This window comes from Dermacentor variabilis, chromosome 3, assembly GCF_050947875.1.
Source record: "Dermacentor variabilis isolate Ectoservices chromosome 3, ASM5094787v1, whole genome shotgun sequence".
NCBI classification, from domain to species: domain Eukaryota; kingdom Metazoa; phylum Arthropoda; class Arachnida; order Ixodida; family Ixodidae; genus Dermacentor; species Dermacentor variabilis.
In genome coordinates, this window is record NC_134570.1 from 226,487,246 (window position 1) to 226,505,698 (window position 18,453).

An 18,453-nucleotide genomic window follows, 5' to 3' on the forward strand; every position below is an offset into this window, starting at 1 on the left:
ATCCCGACAGCTCGCCCGCCTGCGGATCCAGCAGGCGATCGAGCTGCCTGCTCGCCCGTCTGCTGAATCCGCAGGCGTGCGAGCAGGCAGGTCCTCTGCTGGTCCTCTGCGGAACCAGCAGAGGACCGACAGCCGACGCTACAACCTCCGACGACGCTTCGTCGAGTACCAGCCCGGCGACAGTGTTTGGGTATGGACCCCGATACGCCGACGAGGACTCAGTGAGAAACTACTGCGACGCTATTTCTGGCCCTACAAGATCATCCGGCGTATTGGCGCACCGGACTATGAGGTCGTGCCAGACGGCATTTCGCATTCACAGCGGCGCCGCGCACGATCTGAAGTGGTCCACGTGGTGCGCCTTAAACCCTTTTGCGGACGCTGACGAACTTCTTTATTTTGTTGTTTTCTTTGCTTATTTGTTTGCAGCATCGGGTCGATGCTTTTTAAGAGGGAGGTATTGACACGTGTACTTATCTTTATCGGGCGACCACGTTTCGCCGCCTAACAAATGTTATCGCAGAGCGTGGGACGCGCCTGCATGTATCCGAAGTTTCTGGAAAGTTATCGATACTTCTAGATACTTCTATCCGTTGTCTGTTGTCGCCGAACCTTGTGTTATCTGATTTCATCGCCTAACGCGAATGCTGTAGAACTTTGTGGAAGGCATGCGGGTCTCAACGATTAGTCTGGAACATTCGACGACTTCTGTATAAAAGCCGACGCGCTTGACCCGCTAATCAGATTTTCTATGATCCCCGACTGTGTTCGCCTCTGTCGTGGTTCTTTGAGTGTAGCCTGTTTTAGAGGGCACAAGTTCGCCCAATATATCGCTAGTTTCGCCTTTCTCTGTGTGGCTGGTTTGTTCACAGTCACTACCACGGGACAATAGTGTCGTGCGACTGTCGCATCGGTCGGACGACCGTAGCGAATGACAGCCCCGGTAGCATGGACGTCATGACCACGTGGTAGAACCGGCGGGGCGGGGCCGGCGTGTGGGCGCCTCGCCGCTCCGATTATGTCTGTTTTTTTTTCTCTCCCTGGTCGAAACGTGGGCCTCTTTCGCCGCTGACGGCGGCACATAAATCGGCTACAGTTTGCTTCTGACACGAAATAACTTCTAGAATAAAATGACCTAGAAAGAGTGCGAGTTATAAAACGTTGTGCGAAATAGTAAATCGTTGGCGTGATTTCTACTCGGATGCGGTAAGCGCAGACGCGCTAGCACTCGTCTGTATACGAAGCGGCTCGCCTGACTGGCGTGTTTACTCATCGCTACTAACGGCACCGGGAAAACTAACCGTATTTTCACTTAAGAGAAGCATAAATATTCAGGTTGTGATTGTGCTGACGGATTTAGGCGCTTTATTACGAGCTGCGGACGCATCGCAAGGACCCTCGACCTCGGATAGACGGCCGGCGAGATAGGCCTACAGCGTCCCCCAGCAATCGCAAGCTGGCCTGGTATGCTCGTTCGCTTCTGTCGGCGCCAATGAAATCAAATGTGCTGCAATTTAAGCGTGACATAACTGTGTACACGTTGTGCCGACTAACATAGGTGCTTTGCTATACGAGCTGCAAGCGATCGTGTCACAAGCGCCACCGGTGTTCGATTCGATGGCCCAGCGAGCTATGCCTGCCGGCTCCTGGCCATCGGTGGTGGTGGTGGTGAAAAACTTTTATTGATGAGAAGGACAAAAGTAAAAACAAATTAAAAAGCAGCGTTGTGGGTGGCCTTCAGGCTGCCGGTTGTGGCGTCCAGACCATGCCTAGCCGCGACGTCCTCCGCCCAGTTCACCAGCCGGAGTTGGATATCCGGCTCGGTGCTGGACAAAGCAGCCTCCCACTGCTGCGGATTGCTTAGGCGCCAAGAGGCAGGGGCAAGTGTGCCGGGCAGGAGATTAGGACGTGAGCGTAATCGACGCGGGAGCCGTCACATAAGCGGCAAGCCGGCGAGTGCGTCCCGGGGTGGGAGAGGGTAAGACGTGGAGGAGTAAGATCGGTATGGGTCTGAAGGTGGCGCCATAAGTGTTGGTGGGGCAGGGAAAGGGATTGATGCGGAGGGGGAAGGTGACACGAGAGAGGCGATAGTGCTGCGTGATATCGCGGTACGTGAGGAGCGCGTCGCGCCTATCCATTCCCGCCGGGGGCGGGCTTGCTCGGTCAGTCGAATCTCGAGCGATGGGATTGGCCGCCTCGTTACCAGGATGGGCCGCGTGAGCGGGCACCCAGATGATTTGGATGGGGCGAGAGGGAACCGTATCGGAACGCAAGATTCCGATGGCCGGGTGTGCCACCCGTCCAACCGCGTAGTTGTAGACCGCAGGTTTGGAGTCGCTGAAGATGTACTTCGCGGAGGTTTACGTGATGGCAAGGGCAATAGCTGCGTCCTCGGCCTCAACAGAGGTAGAAGTGTATACTGAGGCAGTAAGAGTGGGTCGGAGAGAACTGTCAGAGTGCCCCGACTTGGCTGGCCATTCCCATCGCCTACGACACCAGTCAGCCGGACGTACTTAAGAGCGACGCTTTCATCGGGCCACTTCAGTGGGCTGGACGGAGCGGCAGCCATGCAACCGCTTCAAAACCCGTTCTTGTTTGTTGTACAGGTTGGTAAACACCCGTCGTTGCACGCTAAGCGATCCAGTAATATCTGTCTGCTGCTCTTCCCAGGCCCACTGGTGATTCTTTGTGATTTTTTTGAGTGTATATATGTTGTTAAGTTGCTTATGTTAGCTGGGGATGTGGAACAGAACCCTGGTCCTCAAAAGGAGATTCTAGACGCCATTGCGGCCTTGTCGGCTAAAAGTGACGCACGCCATACCGAGGTAATAGGGATGCTATCAGAGGTCCGAGCTAATCAGCAAAAACTTGAGGAAAAAGTTTCCAGCTTAGCCAGTAGGCTCGCAACAGTTGAATCCCTGGTGGAATCATATGAAGCAAATCAGAATGGTGTTGATCTACCGAGAGTAGTCGATGAAGCTGTGCGAGACCAAACTGCAGCAATAACTTCTCGGTTGGACGAGCTGGAAGACCGCTCTCGCCGTGACAACCTTATATTCTACGGGATTCCTGACGTCCCAGCTGAGAACTGGTCCGAATCGGAAACTAAAATTCGAAACTGCCTTACCAATTTACTACAGATAACTTTAATAGATGAAGCCATTTCCCGCGCCCACAGGCTGGGTACCTATGCAGTAAATAAGCACCGGCCCATAATCGTAAAATTCTCGTCCTCAAAACTTAAGCAAAAGGTTTTCACTGAGCGAAAAAAATTCAAAGGTTCTGGCATTTCTGTTAGCGAAGACTTCTGCCGCGCCACACGCTTGTCACAGAAAAAATTGATTGAATTCGGAAAGGCTAGCGGACAGAAATATGTGTTACGGCTTAACCGTCTACAAATCGACAAAAAAACTTACGTTTACTGTCCGGTAACTGATCGAGTCTGCGAAATCCACACAAACGAGCTTCGTTCGTCAAATTCTGTCCCAAATGCACCTTCTGATGGCCCTAGCAATTCACAAACATAGCGGAGTCATGGTCCGGTGGCAAAAAATATTTCTCTTCTGTATTCAAATATTCGCAGCGTATGCAACAAGCGGGATGCTTTATCTTCTGTCGTCGACACGTGCAGTGCAGATATTGTTATCCTGACAGAGACATGGCTTTCTAGCAAAATTGAAGACCGTGAAATTTTGGAATGCCAGGGTGTTTACCGTTTCTATCGACATGATCGTGATGTGCGGTGTGGTGGCGGTGTACTTATCGGTGTTCGTGATTCGATTACCGCTGCTGCAATTGAGCTTGCGTCGCCATTAGAGCTAGTGTGCACGCGCGTAGGCTTCGAACGCAAAAATTTTATCATTTGCGTCGTTTACAGGCCCCCTTCCTCACCTAACACATTTTGTTCAGACCTTCACGATGCCTTAAATAGTTTAATTTTACGGTTCCCTTCCACGCCACTAATACTCCTTGGGGACTTTAACTTTCCTGGCATTAACTGGCATACTGATCCCCCTTCAACCCAAGAGTGTTGTTCTGAATATTCCGAATTCATCAGCCTTTGCCTCGATTTTAACCTGCACCAGCTTGTCCTGAAGCCTACTCGATGTTCTGCACACTCGGCTAATATCCTAGATTTAATCCTTACTACATCCCCGGAATTTGTTTCGCCCCTAACTTACCTACCGGGTATTAGCGATCATTGTATAATCCAGTGTAATTTGATGTTAATCATCCCATCTGTTAATTCGTCGAAAGTTATACGTGATTACAAAAATGCTGATTTTGCCGCAATTAATAACGAACTAGAAACTTTCATCACTGACTACATTCCAAGTTTCCACACTCGATCGGTTGAAGAAAACTGGTCAATATTCAAAGAGAAAGCCAACTCCTTAATTAACCGGTACATCCCGCAAAAACGTATTTATTCTAATTCTCGCGCACCCTGGTTCAACTCGCGTCTTAAACGTTTACTGAACAAAAAGAAAAGGCTTTTCCGACGAGCAAAATTAACTGGCAATCATGATCGTTGGAATGCTTACACACTAGCACTGAGCGACTACAAGAATGCTGTAGCAGAGTCCAAAACAACATTTTATGAGCACACGTTGCCTTCTTTTTTGAAAGACAACCCACAGAAATTTTGGAGTGTGGTCAACGGTAAAAAATCTAGTGCCATTGAGCTGTGTGACCTTAACAACGAACCTGTCGATCGGAGTGTCTGTTGTGAAGTGTTGAATGACGCGTTCATCTCTGTATTTTCAGATTCTGTGCTGTGCGCAAGCGCTGTTTTTCCTGATGTGCATTATTTTCCAATGCTTCCTATTACCATTGACTTTGATGGCGTTGTAAAGTTGATACAGACCTCAAAAGTTTCTGCATGCAGTGGAGTAGATGGTATCAACACGAAATTTCTTAAGGGAACTATTACTTATTCATCTATAATTCTGAGCGAAATCTTTGCTCAGTCACTTCAAACCACCATCCTTCCGAATGATTGGAAGGCAGGGATGGTGATTCCCGTACATAAGTCTGGCAGTCGGTACTCCCCACTTAATTACAGACCCATATCCCTAACCAGCGTTCCCTGCAAATTAATGGAGCACATAATTTACTCACACCTGGTTTCATTTCTCGAGTCAAACCTATTTTTTACCCCCTACCAACATGGATTTAGAAAATACTATTCCTGCGAAACACAGCTTTTGTCATTCACTAATGATTTATTCCAGGCGATGGATGCTAACATTATTATTGACTGCATTTTTTTAGACTTCGCCAAAGCATTCGATACTGTTTCACACGAATTACTTTTAACCAAATTAAGTAACCTCAACATTGATCCTAACGTGCTTGCTTGGATCAAGTGTTTTTTGTCTAACCGTTCCCAATTTGTTTATGCTAACGAATACTTCTCTTCCACTGGTCGAGTAACCTCCGGTGTACCGCAAGGCTCGGTTCTAGGACCATTATTATTTCTAATTTATATTAATGACCTCCCAGACCAAATTAAATCATCAATTAAGTTATTCGCCGATGACTGTGTTCTCTATCGTGTCATTTCTAACTCTGGCGACTGCGATACTCTTCAATCAGACATTGGCATAGTAACATCATGGTGTGCTAGATCCCAAATGAAGCTCAATTCTAATAAATGTAAGGCGATGCGTGTGTCCCGTGTTGTAAGAAATACCACCCTTCCTACGTACAATATTAACAACATACCTGTAGAAAATGTATCATCATATAAATATCTTGGTATCTACATTACGCACAATCTTACATGGAATATTCATATAAATTACATTTACGGTAACGCTAATCGCATGCTTGGGTTTTTACGGCGTAATTTTTCATCGGCATCTGTAGCTGTCAAGTTATTTCTGTACAAATCCTTAGTGAGGCCTAAACTTGAATATGCATGCTCCATTTTCGACCCTTCTACTCTAAAGCTAAAGAACACCATCGAATCCATTCAAAACCGAGCTGCTCGTTTTATTCTTTCGAATTATTCTCGTCATGCAAGTGTCTCATCAATGAAACTAACCCTTGACTTGCCTAACCTAGAGTTACGTCGTAAATACTTTCGCCTATGCCTTTTTCACAAGATCTATTACTCTAACGAAACACTTAAGGATGAACTAATCTCCCCTCCATCATACATATCGTCACGCACGGATCATCGTTTTAAGGTTGAAGTCCCAACTTGTCGCACGAACGTTTATTTTGATTCCTTTATACCAAGAACGTCGAATGACTGGAACCGCCTCCCTGCCTCCGTCACTGCCATATCTGACGCCACAAACTTCAAGAATATTGTTAACGAATATGTTTGTACTAATCACCACTCCTCTCTGTAATGCCTCCGGGCCTTGAGAGTATGACAATAAATAAATAAATAAATAAATAAAAGTCAGTGACGGCAAGGGCATTGTTGCGTACTCCAGGGTAGCGTACCGTACTGCTGCCGAGAAGTAGCGACGCCTGCCTATCGAAGCTCGTCCGACATTACTTATTAGGTAGCGTGGCGTTGTCGGCGGGCTGCAGGCATCCGGTAGATCATGGCGACCAAGCAGGGGTGAGACGATTTGCTAGTGCGAAACTTGCACTGTTTATTCAAAGGTAGTTGAAAGAAAATAAGAAAAGCATGAAGTATGAAGTCTCAAGTAAGAAGTATACCAAAGTACATTTCGGAGCCCCTTAAATAGCTCTCTACAAGTGTGGGTGGGATCTTGCGTCCATCAATGACACGTGACAGGCACGGAGAGAGGGCCCCTCCTCCTGCAATACCAAACCCGGGGTGGAGAGGTCGATCCTCTCAGCGACGAATCCGGTCGGGTGAACGACCCCTCCGGTGCGCGTGGGCTCCGGCGCAGAGAAGGTCGGACGGTGAATGACCCCTCCGGTGCCCGTGGGCTCTTGTTCAGAGAAGGTCGGGTGAATGACCCCTCCGGTGCACGTCGGCTCTTGTTCAGAGAAGGTCGGGTGAATGACCCCTCCGGTGCACGTGGGCTCTTGTTCAGAGAAGGTCGGGTGAATGACTCCTCCGGTGCACGTGGGCTCCGGTTCCGTGAAGGTCAGGTGAATGACCTGTCGCCACGTGGTGTCAGACGCCAACCCTAACAGCATGTGCTAGGTAGCGGCTGTACGGGGCAGCATCTACGTAAGCCACGGCGGCCTGCCGTTCTAGGCCCTAGATCCCGACGTGTAGGGGCCAGCAGCCGCTGTACGAGGGATCGGCGTTTCGGTATCAGGATTCCCCGTGGAGGTGACGAACCCTTCGTTCGTAGCAGGTAGATTCCGGGGAGTGATCTTCCGTCCTTGGTGGCTATCTTGATTTTTCTCCTTGGTCCGGTCCGGTGAAATTGGTCTTTGCCAGCAGGTCTCGTAACTTTTCGTCTCCTGCGAGGGCAAGCAATCACCCCAGAACAGTGCCGGACCCACAACCACAAAGCAGCGAGCACACGGCCACTCACCCCCAAGACACACCCGGCTTTAAAAAAAAAGGAAACCCGCTACACCTTTCCCATTTCCTACGCGCGTCCTTCCCCCCTTAACACTAAAAACAGCCATTTCTTGAAAGCGTTAAGACGTGGTTATTAAAATCAGCTAACAATCGGCTTCACTTCGGAAAACATATGAATGCACGAAAAATATGCCACGGAAACCCGGATGAGCATGAGGCTTTCGATACTCTAGGGGCAACGACTTAAACCGTCGGCATTGCCGTTAAGCTTACCCTTCTTGTAGCGAATATCGAAGGTGTACTGTTGAAGAGCCAAGCTCCAGCGCAAAAGACGACCCTTTTTCGTAGACATGGACTGCAGCCATGTGAGGGGACAGTGGTCAGTCTCTATGGTGAATCTTGAGCCAGCGATATAGCAAGCCAGCTTCTGTACCGCCCAAACTACGCAGGCGCATTCCTTTTCTGATGCACTGTATGCTTTCTCACGAACTGAAAGCTTTCTACTGGCGTACAGTACAGGGTGTTCGTTCTCGTCATGTTTCTTTTGACAGAGCACCACCGCCATATCCCTGTCACTGGCATCACACTGAAGAATGAATGGCTTAGAGTAGTCGGGCGCGTTCAACACTGGCTGACTCGTTAGTGCGTTCTTCAGCCTACTAAAAGCCTTTTCTTTCGCGTCATACCACTTTACCGTTTGTGGTTCTGTTTTTCTGAGAGCATCTGTTAAAGGACTCGCAATCTCGGAATACCGCGGAATATATCTTTGGTAATAGCCCGCCAAGCCAAGGAATGATCTGATGTCCCGCTTGGTGCGTGGTTGCGGGAAGTTGTCTATCGCGGTCAGTTTAACCTCGGAAGGCCGACGATGGCCTTGCCCTATTACATGACCTAGATAAGCTACCTCTGCGCGCCCTAATTGGCATTTGGGAGCCTTAACAGTTAAGTTGGCCTCTCGTAGCCCACACAACACGGTTCGCAGGTGTTGCATATGGTCCGCCCATGATGAAGAAAACATAGCTATGTCATCGAGATAGGGAAGTGCAAAGTCCTCCATTCCTCGTAGCACCTGGTCCATAAGGCTAGAGAAGCAATATGGCGCATTCTTCAATCCAAAACTCAGGACTTTCGGACGAAAGGTTCCCATCGGGGAAATAAACGCTCCAAGCCTGCTTGCCCTCTCGGTCAACGGAACCTGCCAATACCCTCTAACTAAATCGAGCGTAGAGATGAAATTAGCACTGCTCACCATTTCAAGCCTTTCCTCGATATGCGGTATTGGATAAGTCTGGTCCTTCGTGATTAGATTGAGCCTGCGGTAGTCGATACATGGCCGCGGCTCTTTTCCTGGGACCTCAACCAAAATAAGAGGCGAGGTATAATCACTCTCTCCTGGCTCGATTACACCTAGTTTTAACATCTTGTTTATTTCAGCGGTCATGACTTCACGTTGACGAGGCGAAACGCGATAAGCTTTCGAACGAACAGAGTCCGACGAGGTTAACTCGATATCGTGAACGATCGCAGTCGTCCTGCCCGATGTGTCTCAAAATACGTCTTTAAATTCAAACACAAGTTCCCTCAGTTCGGCCCTTTGATTGGGGTTCAACTTCGCCTGTTCTACTAACTTATCAATTGTCTCGTCAATGTCTTTTGTCTCCTTCACTGCTGCTAACTCTGGAAAGTCGACAGGCATTTCCTCAGGTTGGTTATTCAAAGAGGGTTTCACAAACATTCGCTTTTCCCCAACTTCAAAGCGTCGCGTGCGAGCCGTCCTGTCATAGTAATGCTCAGCATTGTTTTGTGTTTTACGCATTTCCTGCTCGGCAATCATTATGGCAGGGCTTACGTTCAATAACTTGCTGCATTCTGCTTCTCGCGACATTTCAGGCTCCGCTGCTTTCCTGGTTTTTTCATTAGCTGGCATACTTTCCGCCTCGTCCCCTATAGGGCTATCCTGTTCAGTACTAGTTGACCAATCAGCTGTCAAACCGGTTTCCTTCACCACTGGACTTTCATCCACTGCTTTAGCCGCGAGCTCCTTTGCTTTGGAACGAGTTAGGGCTTGCACTGTTCCCTCACTAAACCCGATTCCCTTGCGTCGTAGCAAATCCTCCGATTTGTTAGAAAACAAATACGGATACTGCGGCGGAAGATGTGCCGAGACGGCGGCTTCAGTGTCCAGTACTCCAAAAGTGCCTTCAATACGGATTTTGGCCACCGGGAGACAAACACTGGAGGCATCTACGGCTTGCCTTATCGAAGCACATTCCCCCGTGAACTGGCCTGGCTCTACGTACGACGGATGCACTACGTCCATTGTGGCTGCCGAGTCGCGAAGCACTCTACACGGTTTGCCGTTTACCACGAGGTCTCGAATGTGCGGTTCGAGCAAGTTCAGATTCTCTGCGTTACTACTTAGTGACATCAACACTAGTTTGGGATTTTTGCATCCCACGGAGATATGCCCCGTTTGCCGGCAGTTGTAGCAAACTACTGGTTTCTTGGCCTCGAAAGCCTTTTTCTTTTGCTTTTCTGCCCTCTGTTCGGGTGACTCCTTTTCTCCTTCGCTGTCCTCGTCACTACTTTTCCCTGAATCTGATCTTTCCTTTGTTTTATACCGATTCGAATTTCACCATCGTTTTGGCTTGTCGGGTCTGCATTTATTCATCTCCTCCTTAGGAGCTTCGCTGCTTTCGTCCGCACGGCGAGTTACGTACTCCTCAGCGAGATCGGCCGCTCTCGAAACAGTGTCTACGCCTGGCCTATTCTGAACCCAATACTTGATGTTTACTAGCAGCCGGCGGTAGAACTGTTCTAAAGCAACGCACTGCATTGTCTTTTCGGCATCGCCGAGTGCACCCTCTTCTCTGAGCCATTCCTTCAGGTTTACCTCCAAGGTGTACGCAAAATCTGAATATAACTCACTCTTGGTCTTCTCGACTTCCCTGAAATTTCGCCTGAACGCTTCCGCTGATAATCTATACTTTTTAAGCAGGGTCGCTTTGACTTCATCGAAGTCCTCTGCTTCTTCTTTCCCAATGCGGGCGATAATATCAGCTACCTCACGTGGCAGTAACGTAAGCAAGCCTTGCGGCCACGTGTTTCTCGCGAATTTTGCCTTCTCACACGTGCGCTCAAACTGCACCAGAAAAAGACCCATGTCCCCTCCTACTGCGTAGGGTGCCATCAAGTCTGTCATTCTGCGTTCATTTTCGCGTGCCTCTGTGCTAGGTCTTTCAGAATTTTGTGCTTTCAAGAGGCGCTTCATTTCGAGGTCGCGCTCTTCTTTGGCCTCACGTGCGGCTCGCTCTTCTCTGGCCTCACGTGCTGCCTGCTCGCGCTCTTCTTTTGCCTCACGTGCAGCCCACTCGCGCTCTTCTTTTGCCTCACGTGCAGCCCGCTCGCGCTCCTCTTTTTCCTCTAGGCGCCTACGCTCTTTTTTTCCTCAAGGCGCTTACGCTCTTCCTCTCTTTCTTTAATGCCCTCTAGGCATTCCGTCAGTTCCTCGTCGTCTGCCCCGATCGCTTCGATCGCCTCAATGATCTCCGGCTTTCACTTTGATTCGGCAATTTCGAGGCCCAACTTTTTGGCCAAGCTCAACAATTCCGGCTTCTTTAGTGCCTTCAAGTTCATGGCTGCCCTTAGTGCTGCTAAACCTTCACTCTATACAACCTTGACGTACTCAAACTTCCGTCAACGGATTAAAGAAAAATCACTGCTATGTACTTTCCAAAAAATACGTAAAAGCCAAGTGATATCTCAGTGAAGAAAAGCCGTGCACTCACCATATGCAGTCATGATCCGGACACCTTCCTTCCGAACGCTGTTGCCAGGACGAAGAGGCTACGATCTCGTAGTTGTCGTCCAAGTTGGGGTCTCCAGGATTCCATATCCCAATCGCTGCCAGCCAGTTTGTTGCGTACTCCAGGGTAGCGTACCGTACTACCGCCGAGAAGTAGCGACGCCTGCCTATCGAAGCTCGTCCGACATTACTTATTGGGTAGCGTGGCGTTGTCGGCGGGCTGCAGGCATCCGGTAGATCATGGCGACCAAGCAGGGGCGAGACGATTTGCTAGTGCGAAACTTGCACTGTTTATTCAAAGGTAGTTGAAAGAAAATAAGAAAAGCATGAAGTATGAAGTCTCAAGTAAGAAGTATATCAAAGTACATTTCGGAGCCCCTTAAATAGCTCTCTACAAGTGTGGGCGGGATCTTGCGTCCATCAATGACACGTGACAGGCACGGAGAGAGGGCCCCGCCTCCTGCAATACCAAACGCGGGGAGGAGAGGTCGATCCTCTCAGCGACGAATCCGGTCGGGTGAACGACCCCTCCGGTGCAGAGAAGGTCGGGTGAATGACCCCTCCGGTGCACGTGGGTTCCGGTGCAGGAAGGTCGGGTGAACGACCCCTCCGGTGCACGTGGGTTCCGGTGCAGGAAGGTCGGGTGAACGACCCCTCCGGTGCACGTGGGTTCCGGTGCAGGAAGGTCGGGTGAATGACCCCTCCGGTGCACGTGGGCTCTTCTTCAGAGAAGGTCGGGTGAATGACTCCTCCGGTGCACGTGGGCTCTTCTTCAGAGAAGGTCGGTGTGAATGACTCCTCCGGTGCACGTGGGCTCCGGTTCCGGGAAGGTCGGGTGAATGACCTGTCGCCACGTGGTGTCAGACGCCAACCCTAACAGCATGTGCTAGGTAGCGGCTGTACGGGGCAGCATCTACGTAAGCCACGGCGGCCTGCCGTTCGTACTGACGCCAGAGCGCGCAGGCTCGCGCTGCTCTACGTGAGGGGTGGTGTTCGGGATGCATATTAACGCGATAGCGTTAAGGAGCTCGTGTCGCAGAAAAGCCGGTGTCGTCGGCGTCCGCGGCGTTGGCCGTGAGCGATAAATCACGGCAGGCACTTCATAAATAAAAAGCAACTTCCAAGATGGGCTGGGTGGGAATCGAACCAGGGTCTCCGGAGTGTGAGACGGAGACGTCACCACTGAGCCACGAGTTCGATGCTTCAAAGCGGTACAAGAGCGCCTCTAGTGAACGCGGTGTTGCCTCAGAAACGAGCTGTTTCTAAGGCTCAGGCGTGCGTCGCTTGCTCAGGCGCACATTTCGTTGTCGCGCCGAACGCTGCGTTGCTCGACGCTCACCGCTTCCGATGCGGGGCGCGTAATCGCTGCGCCGTAGCCCATTGCCTTACACCCCTTGGCGGGTCGACGGCAATGCTTTCGCGTTCCACTCTTGAAGGCGAAGCTTAAGCGTCCTCCAATTTTTTTAGGGAGGGGATTAACGGTTAAGAGGGGGAAGACATGGAAAGGCATGGGCAGTGATGTGGGAAGAGGGAAAAGAGGGGAGAGATTAAGGGTGGAGAGAAGTGCACGACCCGGGCGGGTGCGGGAGAGACGGAGGAGCTGGGCCGTGCGATGGGCCTCCGTTAGCTCCGTCCGGGAGTTGTGGACGCCCATCGACAGTAACCGAGCCGTCGACGTAGATGTGGGAAGGGACAGGGCTGATTTATATGCGTGGCGAATGAGGCTGTTGACTTTGTCTTCCTCGGTACGAGAAAGGTAGAGATACGGAAGAAAATAAATGAAGCGGCTGAGAACAAAGGCCTGGACCAGGTGGCGGAGGTCGTGTTCGCGAATGCCGTGGTGGCGGTTTGCAATGCGGCGTATGAGGCGTACAGTCTGGTGTACAGTGTTTGTGAGACGAGTGATGAGGGTGGTGTGCCAGCTGGTATGTGGGGCATTGAAGTCGCCAAGAACGACCAGGGCATTGCGGCCAGCGCAGGAGAGCGCTCTGCGGAGGACGAGGAGGAGAGGAGCTGAAGGGGCTTTGGGAGGACTGTGCACATTGAGAACAAAGAGGCTTGTCTCAGTGCGACGGCGAGGAAGGATTTCAAGGAGGAGATGGGCACACTCCGAAACGTCCAACTGGTGCTGCACCGCAGCAAGGTGGCGCTGCACCAGTGTGGCAGCGTTTGGGTGGACCCCAGAAGAAGGATGGAAGGAGGTGTAGTCGCGCTGTTTCACGGGAGTTAGGGGTTCCTGGAGTGCTAGGACGGAGGGGAGAGTGTCGGGAGGGATGTTCTGGAGCTGGAGCTGCAGGGTGTTCCGCTTGCTGCGGAACCCCCCACAGTTCCACTGCCAGAAATTAAGGCGCGTGGGGTGTCTGGCCATGATGGATGGCGGAGTCCCCCGACAGAGTTGGGGTAGGTGCCGGGGTGAGTGGGGCAGGGAGCGACAGGTGTGCGACGGTGGCCTCAGTCGCGCTTTGGCGGGTCTCTAAGGCCGCGACCCTGGTGTCTAGGGCGGTAAGGTGGGATTCCATAGCGGCCACACGTGTCGATACTGGCGACGCGCTCCTCAAGTCGCGCAAAGCGAGCCATGACGCGCTTCTCAAACGCCTCCAAGAAGGAGGTTGTTTGGCGAATCACGTCACGCTCGGGCGCGACGGGGTCGGAGGAAGGTGATCGGCGTTTGAGCGGAGGACTGCGGTTGGAAGAGGAGGCGCGCGATGATGCAGCCGAGGATGCCGTATTCGTCGGTTCCACAGCTAGCGGTGGCGGCTGTGGAGGTGCGGGAACTGGGGAAGTAGGAGGAGGAGCGGGGAAGGACAGACGCACTAGTGCGGCCTGCAGCTGGCGCGACAGCTCCTGAATTTGGAGCTGCTGGGCGGCACTAGTGGCCTCGAGGGCCGCGGTGTGGGGGTCCGACGTGTGAGGCTGCGGTTTCCAGCTTACCGGTGATGTAGTGGTGGTGGCGGGGGCGGTGGACGCCTCGGATTTAGGCAGAGGCGGGAAGGAGACGGAGCGGTGGCGGCTGCCAGACTGGGCACCACGGGAGACAGAGTGGCGGCGGGGGCGGGAAGGCCGGGAGGTCTTGAGGATGGGCATGGTGGGTGGCGCTGGTGGGGGAGGCTGGTGCTTGGAGGTGGCCGGGGGCGATGACGGGCCGTTCCGCTCGAACCGGAGCCTGCACGGGCGCGAGCCCGTGACGTGGGCTCCCTTGCACAGGATGCAGCAGGGGACGCAGCAGGGGACGCTCGACTGGCTTGTGGGCCTGGCCGCAGCTGTGACAGAGGGCGGACTTGGGCTTGGTACGCTCGGTGGCCAGGAGCCCAGCAGTTCGTGCAGGCCTCTGCTCTCGGGCGGAACAGGTGGCAGCGGTAGACCCCGCAGTTGAAGACGATGGTGGAGGGAAGAGTAGAAGCGCCGACGAAGGTGATGAGGATGGACTGGGAGCGCCCCATCTGGCGTGCGTCAGCGATGGCATAGAGGGTGTTCACGTTCATTGACTGTAGGTCTTGGACGATCTCGTCCTGGGTTTGGGAGTCCACTGCGTTGTGTATGATGCCGTGGAAGGCGTTGTCGGGTACGGCCATGTAGGCACGCAGGGGGTAAGATATGGCACCCAGGCGGAGTTCCGAGACCCGGAGGTAGAGGGGAGCGCGCGGCTCAGATGGGGTGCTGACAGTGAGGGAGTTGTGCGGATTTATCCGTACACGGTCGACGGTGCGTGCAGTGGCATAGTCGATGGTCGCACGAGTGCAAAGGATTTGGAGCAGGGCTCCGTTAGTGGTTGTGTGGAGGTCAAGCCCTCCTCCCGGTGTGTATACGATCTTGAAGTCCTCCGCTGGGAGGCGAGGTAGGGGAGCGTGACGATGGAGAGTGGTAGCGCAGGCATACTTGGATGGTGTCGAGGCAGGCGGTGGCGAGACGATGGGCTGGTGGGCCGCGGCTGCATGGTGTGCTTTCACGGCACGGACCGAGCGTGAGTCAGCTTCAAGCTCGGCAGGGCTGATGGAGGTGTCTGCGACTCGATATTCCACGTCGGCGTGTGAGCTGTATCGACGCAGGCAGCGAAATCAGGCGGCGTCGACAGCAGGCGTTGCGCGGAACGCAGCTCCCGCGTAGGCAGAGTCCGCTTCAAAAAGGCGGTTGGTGGGAAACGGCGAGAAGGCCGCTTCCCATATGACTCCCGACGAAAGCGGCCCGGGCAAGGGCGGTCGGTGAAGGTCGCGGCGTCTCGGTGGTTACGGAGCGCACTGACAACACGTCCGTTCACTTCGGCTGACTCGTTGTTTCTCGGCGGCTGTCAACGGAACCGATACTGCTAACGCGGCCTTGAGGAAACGCGTCTACAGTGCTCGAATAGACGTGTGTATATTGTCATCGTTCGTTTCAAACAAGATAGCTGTGCAAATACAGTTGCTTTCACTTTCTGTTCGAAGTTACGCAACATTCCGAACTTCCTCACAGGGGCGCCGGTTCTGGGCGGAGCTACCCTCCACTCGCTCATTCGTACCATGTGCCCCGAATCGCCGCATGCGGCAAGTCGCACACGATGCACTGTACGACAGATCGCACGGAAAATCGCACCATGTGTCTCGCGCTTAACCCGTTTCACGACTCGCACCGCTCGTGCACGTGCAGTGGTACACGAATACCTCAAAAACGAGCCCTGCAAGGTTCTTCCCGGTGCTCAAATGCAACAGATGAGTGCCACAGACCCGAGAACATCAAAACGCGCATGTTCACAAACACGGCCCTCTCTGCATGTGTGTTTTCCATGAGTCTCCGGACGTCGTTGCGCCTTGAGTGTGCGACACTTCCCTCTTACCGGTAGAGAAAGCTGACAAATAGATGTTCCTCCTCACTGTCACCTAGTCTAGGACTTGCGTTTTTCTATACCAAGTCTCATTCTGCAACTTCAGTAACTCGCCCAGCTTTCCATTCCACCCTCAGTGTTTTTTCTGTGTGTCACCCTTCTACAAACGCACTAACAGCAGAAGAATTGCTGTTTCTGTTTGTGTATAATCTCAGTAATTGCCTATGTGAAAACCGCGTGAAGAGCCTTCATCTGTAGGCATGAAACGCTTATTTTTTGGAAACATATGAGCATTGGCAGTGTTTTATATGCATTCTTTTCCAGTTCATGTTTATTACACAAAGGAGGGCGCAGTAGGGTATGACTTATTGCCTCATGTGACCTAACTTTACTGCTAAGCATTCCATTCGTGGCGAAAAAAGAGTCGTGTTGTTGGCTTATGTCACCTGGTCTTTGTTTGAAGAATAGGCGTTTCTGAGAATGTTTTCTAAGTGCTGCTCCAAAGCCGACTACCTACTGCTCGCCCTTGTCACCGTTACTAGAGTCGTGGCCAAGTGCAAAATTATCTGTTAATGTGTATTTTTGTTTTTAGTGGAGTATTATTTTTGTTCTGCCATGTCTTTTTCATTTTGTTCACTAGTAATGAACATGTCACGCATTTCATATACCTCTGTGCAGGTATATAAGTAAGTTCGTGCTTTCTTTATGGCTGTCAATGATACAATCTTAGCACATTTTATTCTATTCTTTACGTATTTTGCGTGTAATTGTTCTTGCCATTACCAGTGAATTTTCCCTTTCTTGAGTTGTCATGACTATGCCATACGCGTCGTCCAGTTTTGCGCAATATCTCTGCGAGTATATCAGAAGCTCTCAGTGCGCACACCAGAAGCTCTTCTACACTTTGGTCTTTACGGCATTATACAAAACTATTTTATATGTGTGTACATCAAGTAGCCTTCGCGTTTTCTTGAGTCTTGTTTTTTTTTATTTAACTGTCTGTGAACCTTTGTGTTGTTTTGTAGTCATGTACATGTCATGCATTTTTCAGTTTTGTTCATTTTCTTAGCGTGTATCACGCCAAGTTATGCGAAATATCTTTGTTTTCAGAAACGGAAGTCAATAAAACGAGGCCGAAGATTCGTTTTGTTCGAAGTGGAATTACGTTCTGGGATATGAGGGCCCACTCAAAGTGTCGACAAGAGTGCGTGCGTGCCAATACATAAAGAACCCACGGTGCTCCACGCCCCAGTCCACAAACAATGCCAATGTCTGGCGTAGCGCGCGCGATAAAAAAAAAAAGATACGCGTCACGGACCGCCAAATGAAAGCAAAAGTAAAGGTGCACGGTGCATGGGGAAGGGTGGAAAGAGAGCGGAGCTAGTCCAGGCTGGTCGTCATAATAATAATAATAATAATATTTGGGGTTTTACGTGCCAAAACCACTTTCTGATTATGAGGCACGCCGTAGTGGAGGACTCCGGAAATTTTGACCACCTGGGGTTCTTTAACGTGCACCTAAATCTAAGCACACGGGTGTTTTCGCATTTCGCCCCCATCGAAATGCGGCCGCCGTGGCCGGGATTCGATCCCGCGACCTCGTGCTCAGCAGCCCAACACCATAGCCACTGAGCAACCACGGCGGGTTGGTCGTCATAATAAAAACGAAAACAAAAAGCAAAGAGCGCTATCTGAGGAGACGCCACGCGACTGCTGTTCCTGCTGCCATGACAACGTAAACAATCGCGTGCGCCGCCATTTTGCCAAAGTATCGCCTTCCTGCTAGGGCCGTAACTGAAGGGGACCTTGGCGCTATTGTCGAAAGAGCGTCTGCATTGAAATAGCTATTGGCAGCCATGCGGATATTTACGACTGGGACTGTATCCCTTGGGCACGGCACCGATACCAGCATGCGGAACTCAAGCATGCTACTTTTGCAGGTTAGTTACCTTAAGTATGCTTGTCTTAGAAGTGACGACAGATGCCTTGTAGTGGTGTGGTGGCCAATGGGAGCCGCTCGGGAGTGTTAGGTGAGCCTCGTCTGTCATTGCACAATTGTATTGTGCCTTCTCGAATGTGCTTTTGTTACTCGCAGGCGACGTTAATCGAACGCGGGACCAGATTTTGATACTTCGGAAAAAAACGCTTTTCATCTGTGTTGGAAACCGTTCGACAACTAGACTCTGGGCAGGAGGCGATATTAAGAGAAATACGAGACATAAAGGACTAACAGGACGCCACTGATAGAAAAATTAAGCTTATAAAGAACAAAAATCAACCGCTGGGGAAGTCAAATGCCTCAAAGACGAAAAAAACAACAGTATCTGCCAAAACTGCTCTCCTGGCCAGCAAACTTTCCATCCTTGAAACCGTTATTTCTTC

The 18,453-nt window shown here is 51.3% G+C and overlaps 1 protein-coding gene across 1 annotated transcript; it reads left to right on the forward strand.

Moving 5' to 3' along the window:
* Positions 1-2,462: 2,462 nt before the first annotated feature.
* On the forward strand, positions 2,463-3,527 carry LOC142575042 (uncharacterized). Its single transcript, XM_075684009.1, has one exon. The coding sequence runs from the start codon at positions 2,568-2,570 to the stop codon at positions 3,525-3,527; it is 960 nt and encodes a 319-aa protein (XP_075540124.1). The 5' UTR covers positions 2,463-2,567.
* Positions 3,528-18,453: the final 14,926 nt, after the last annotated feature.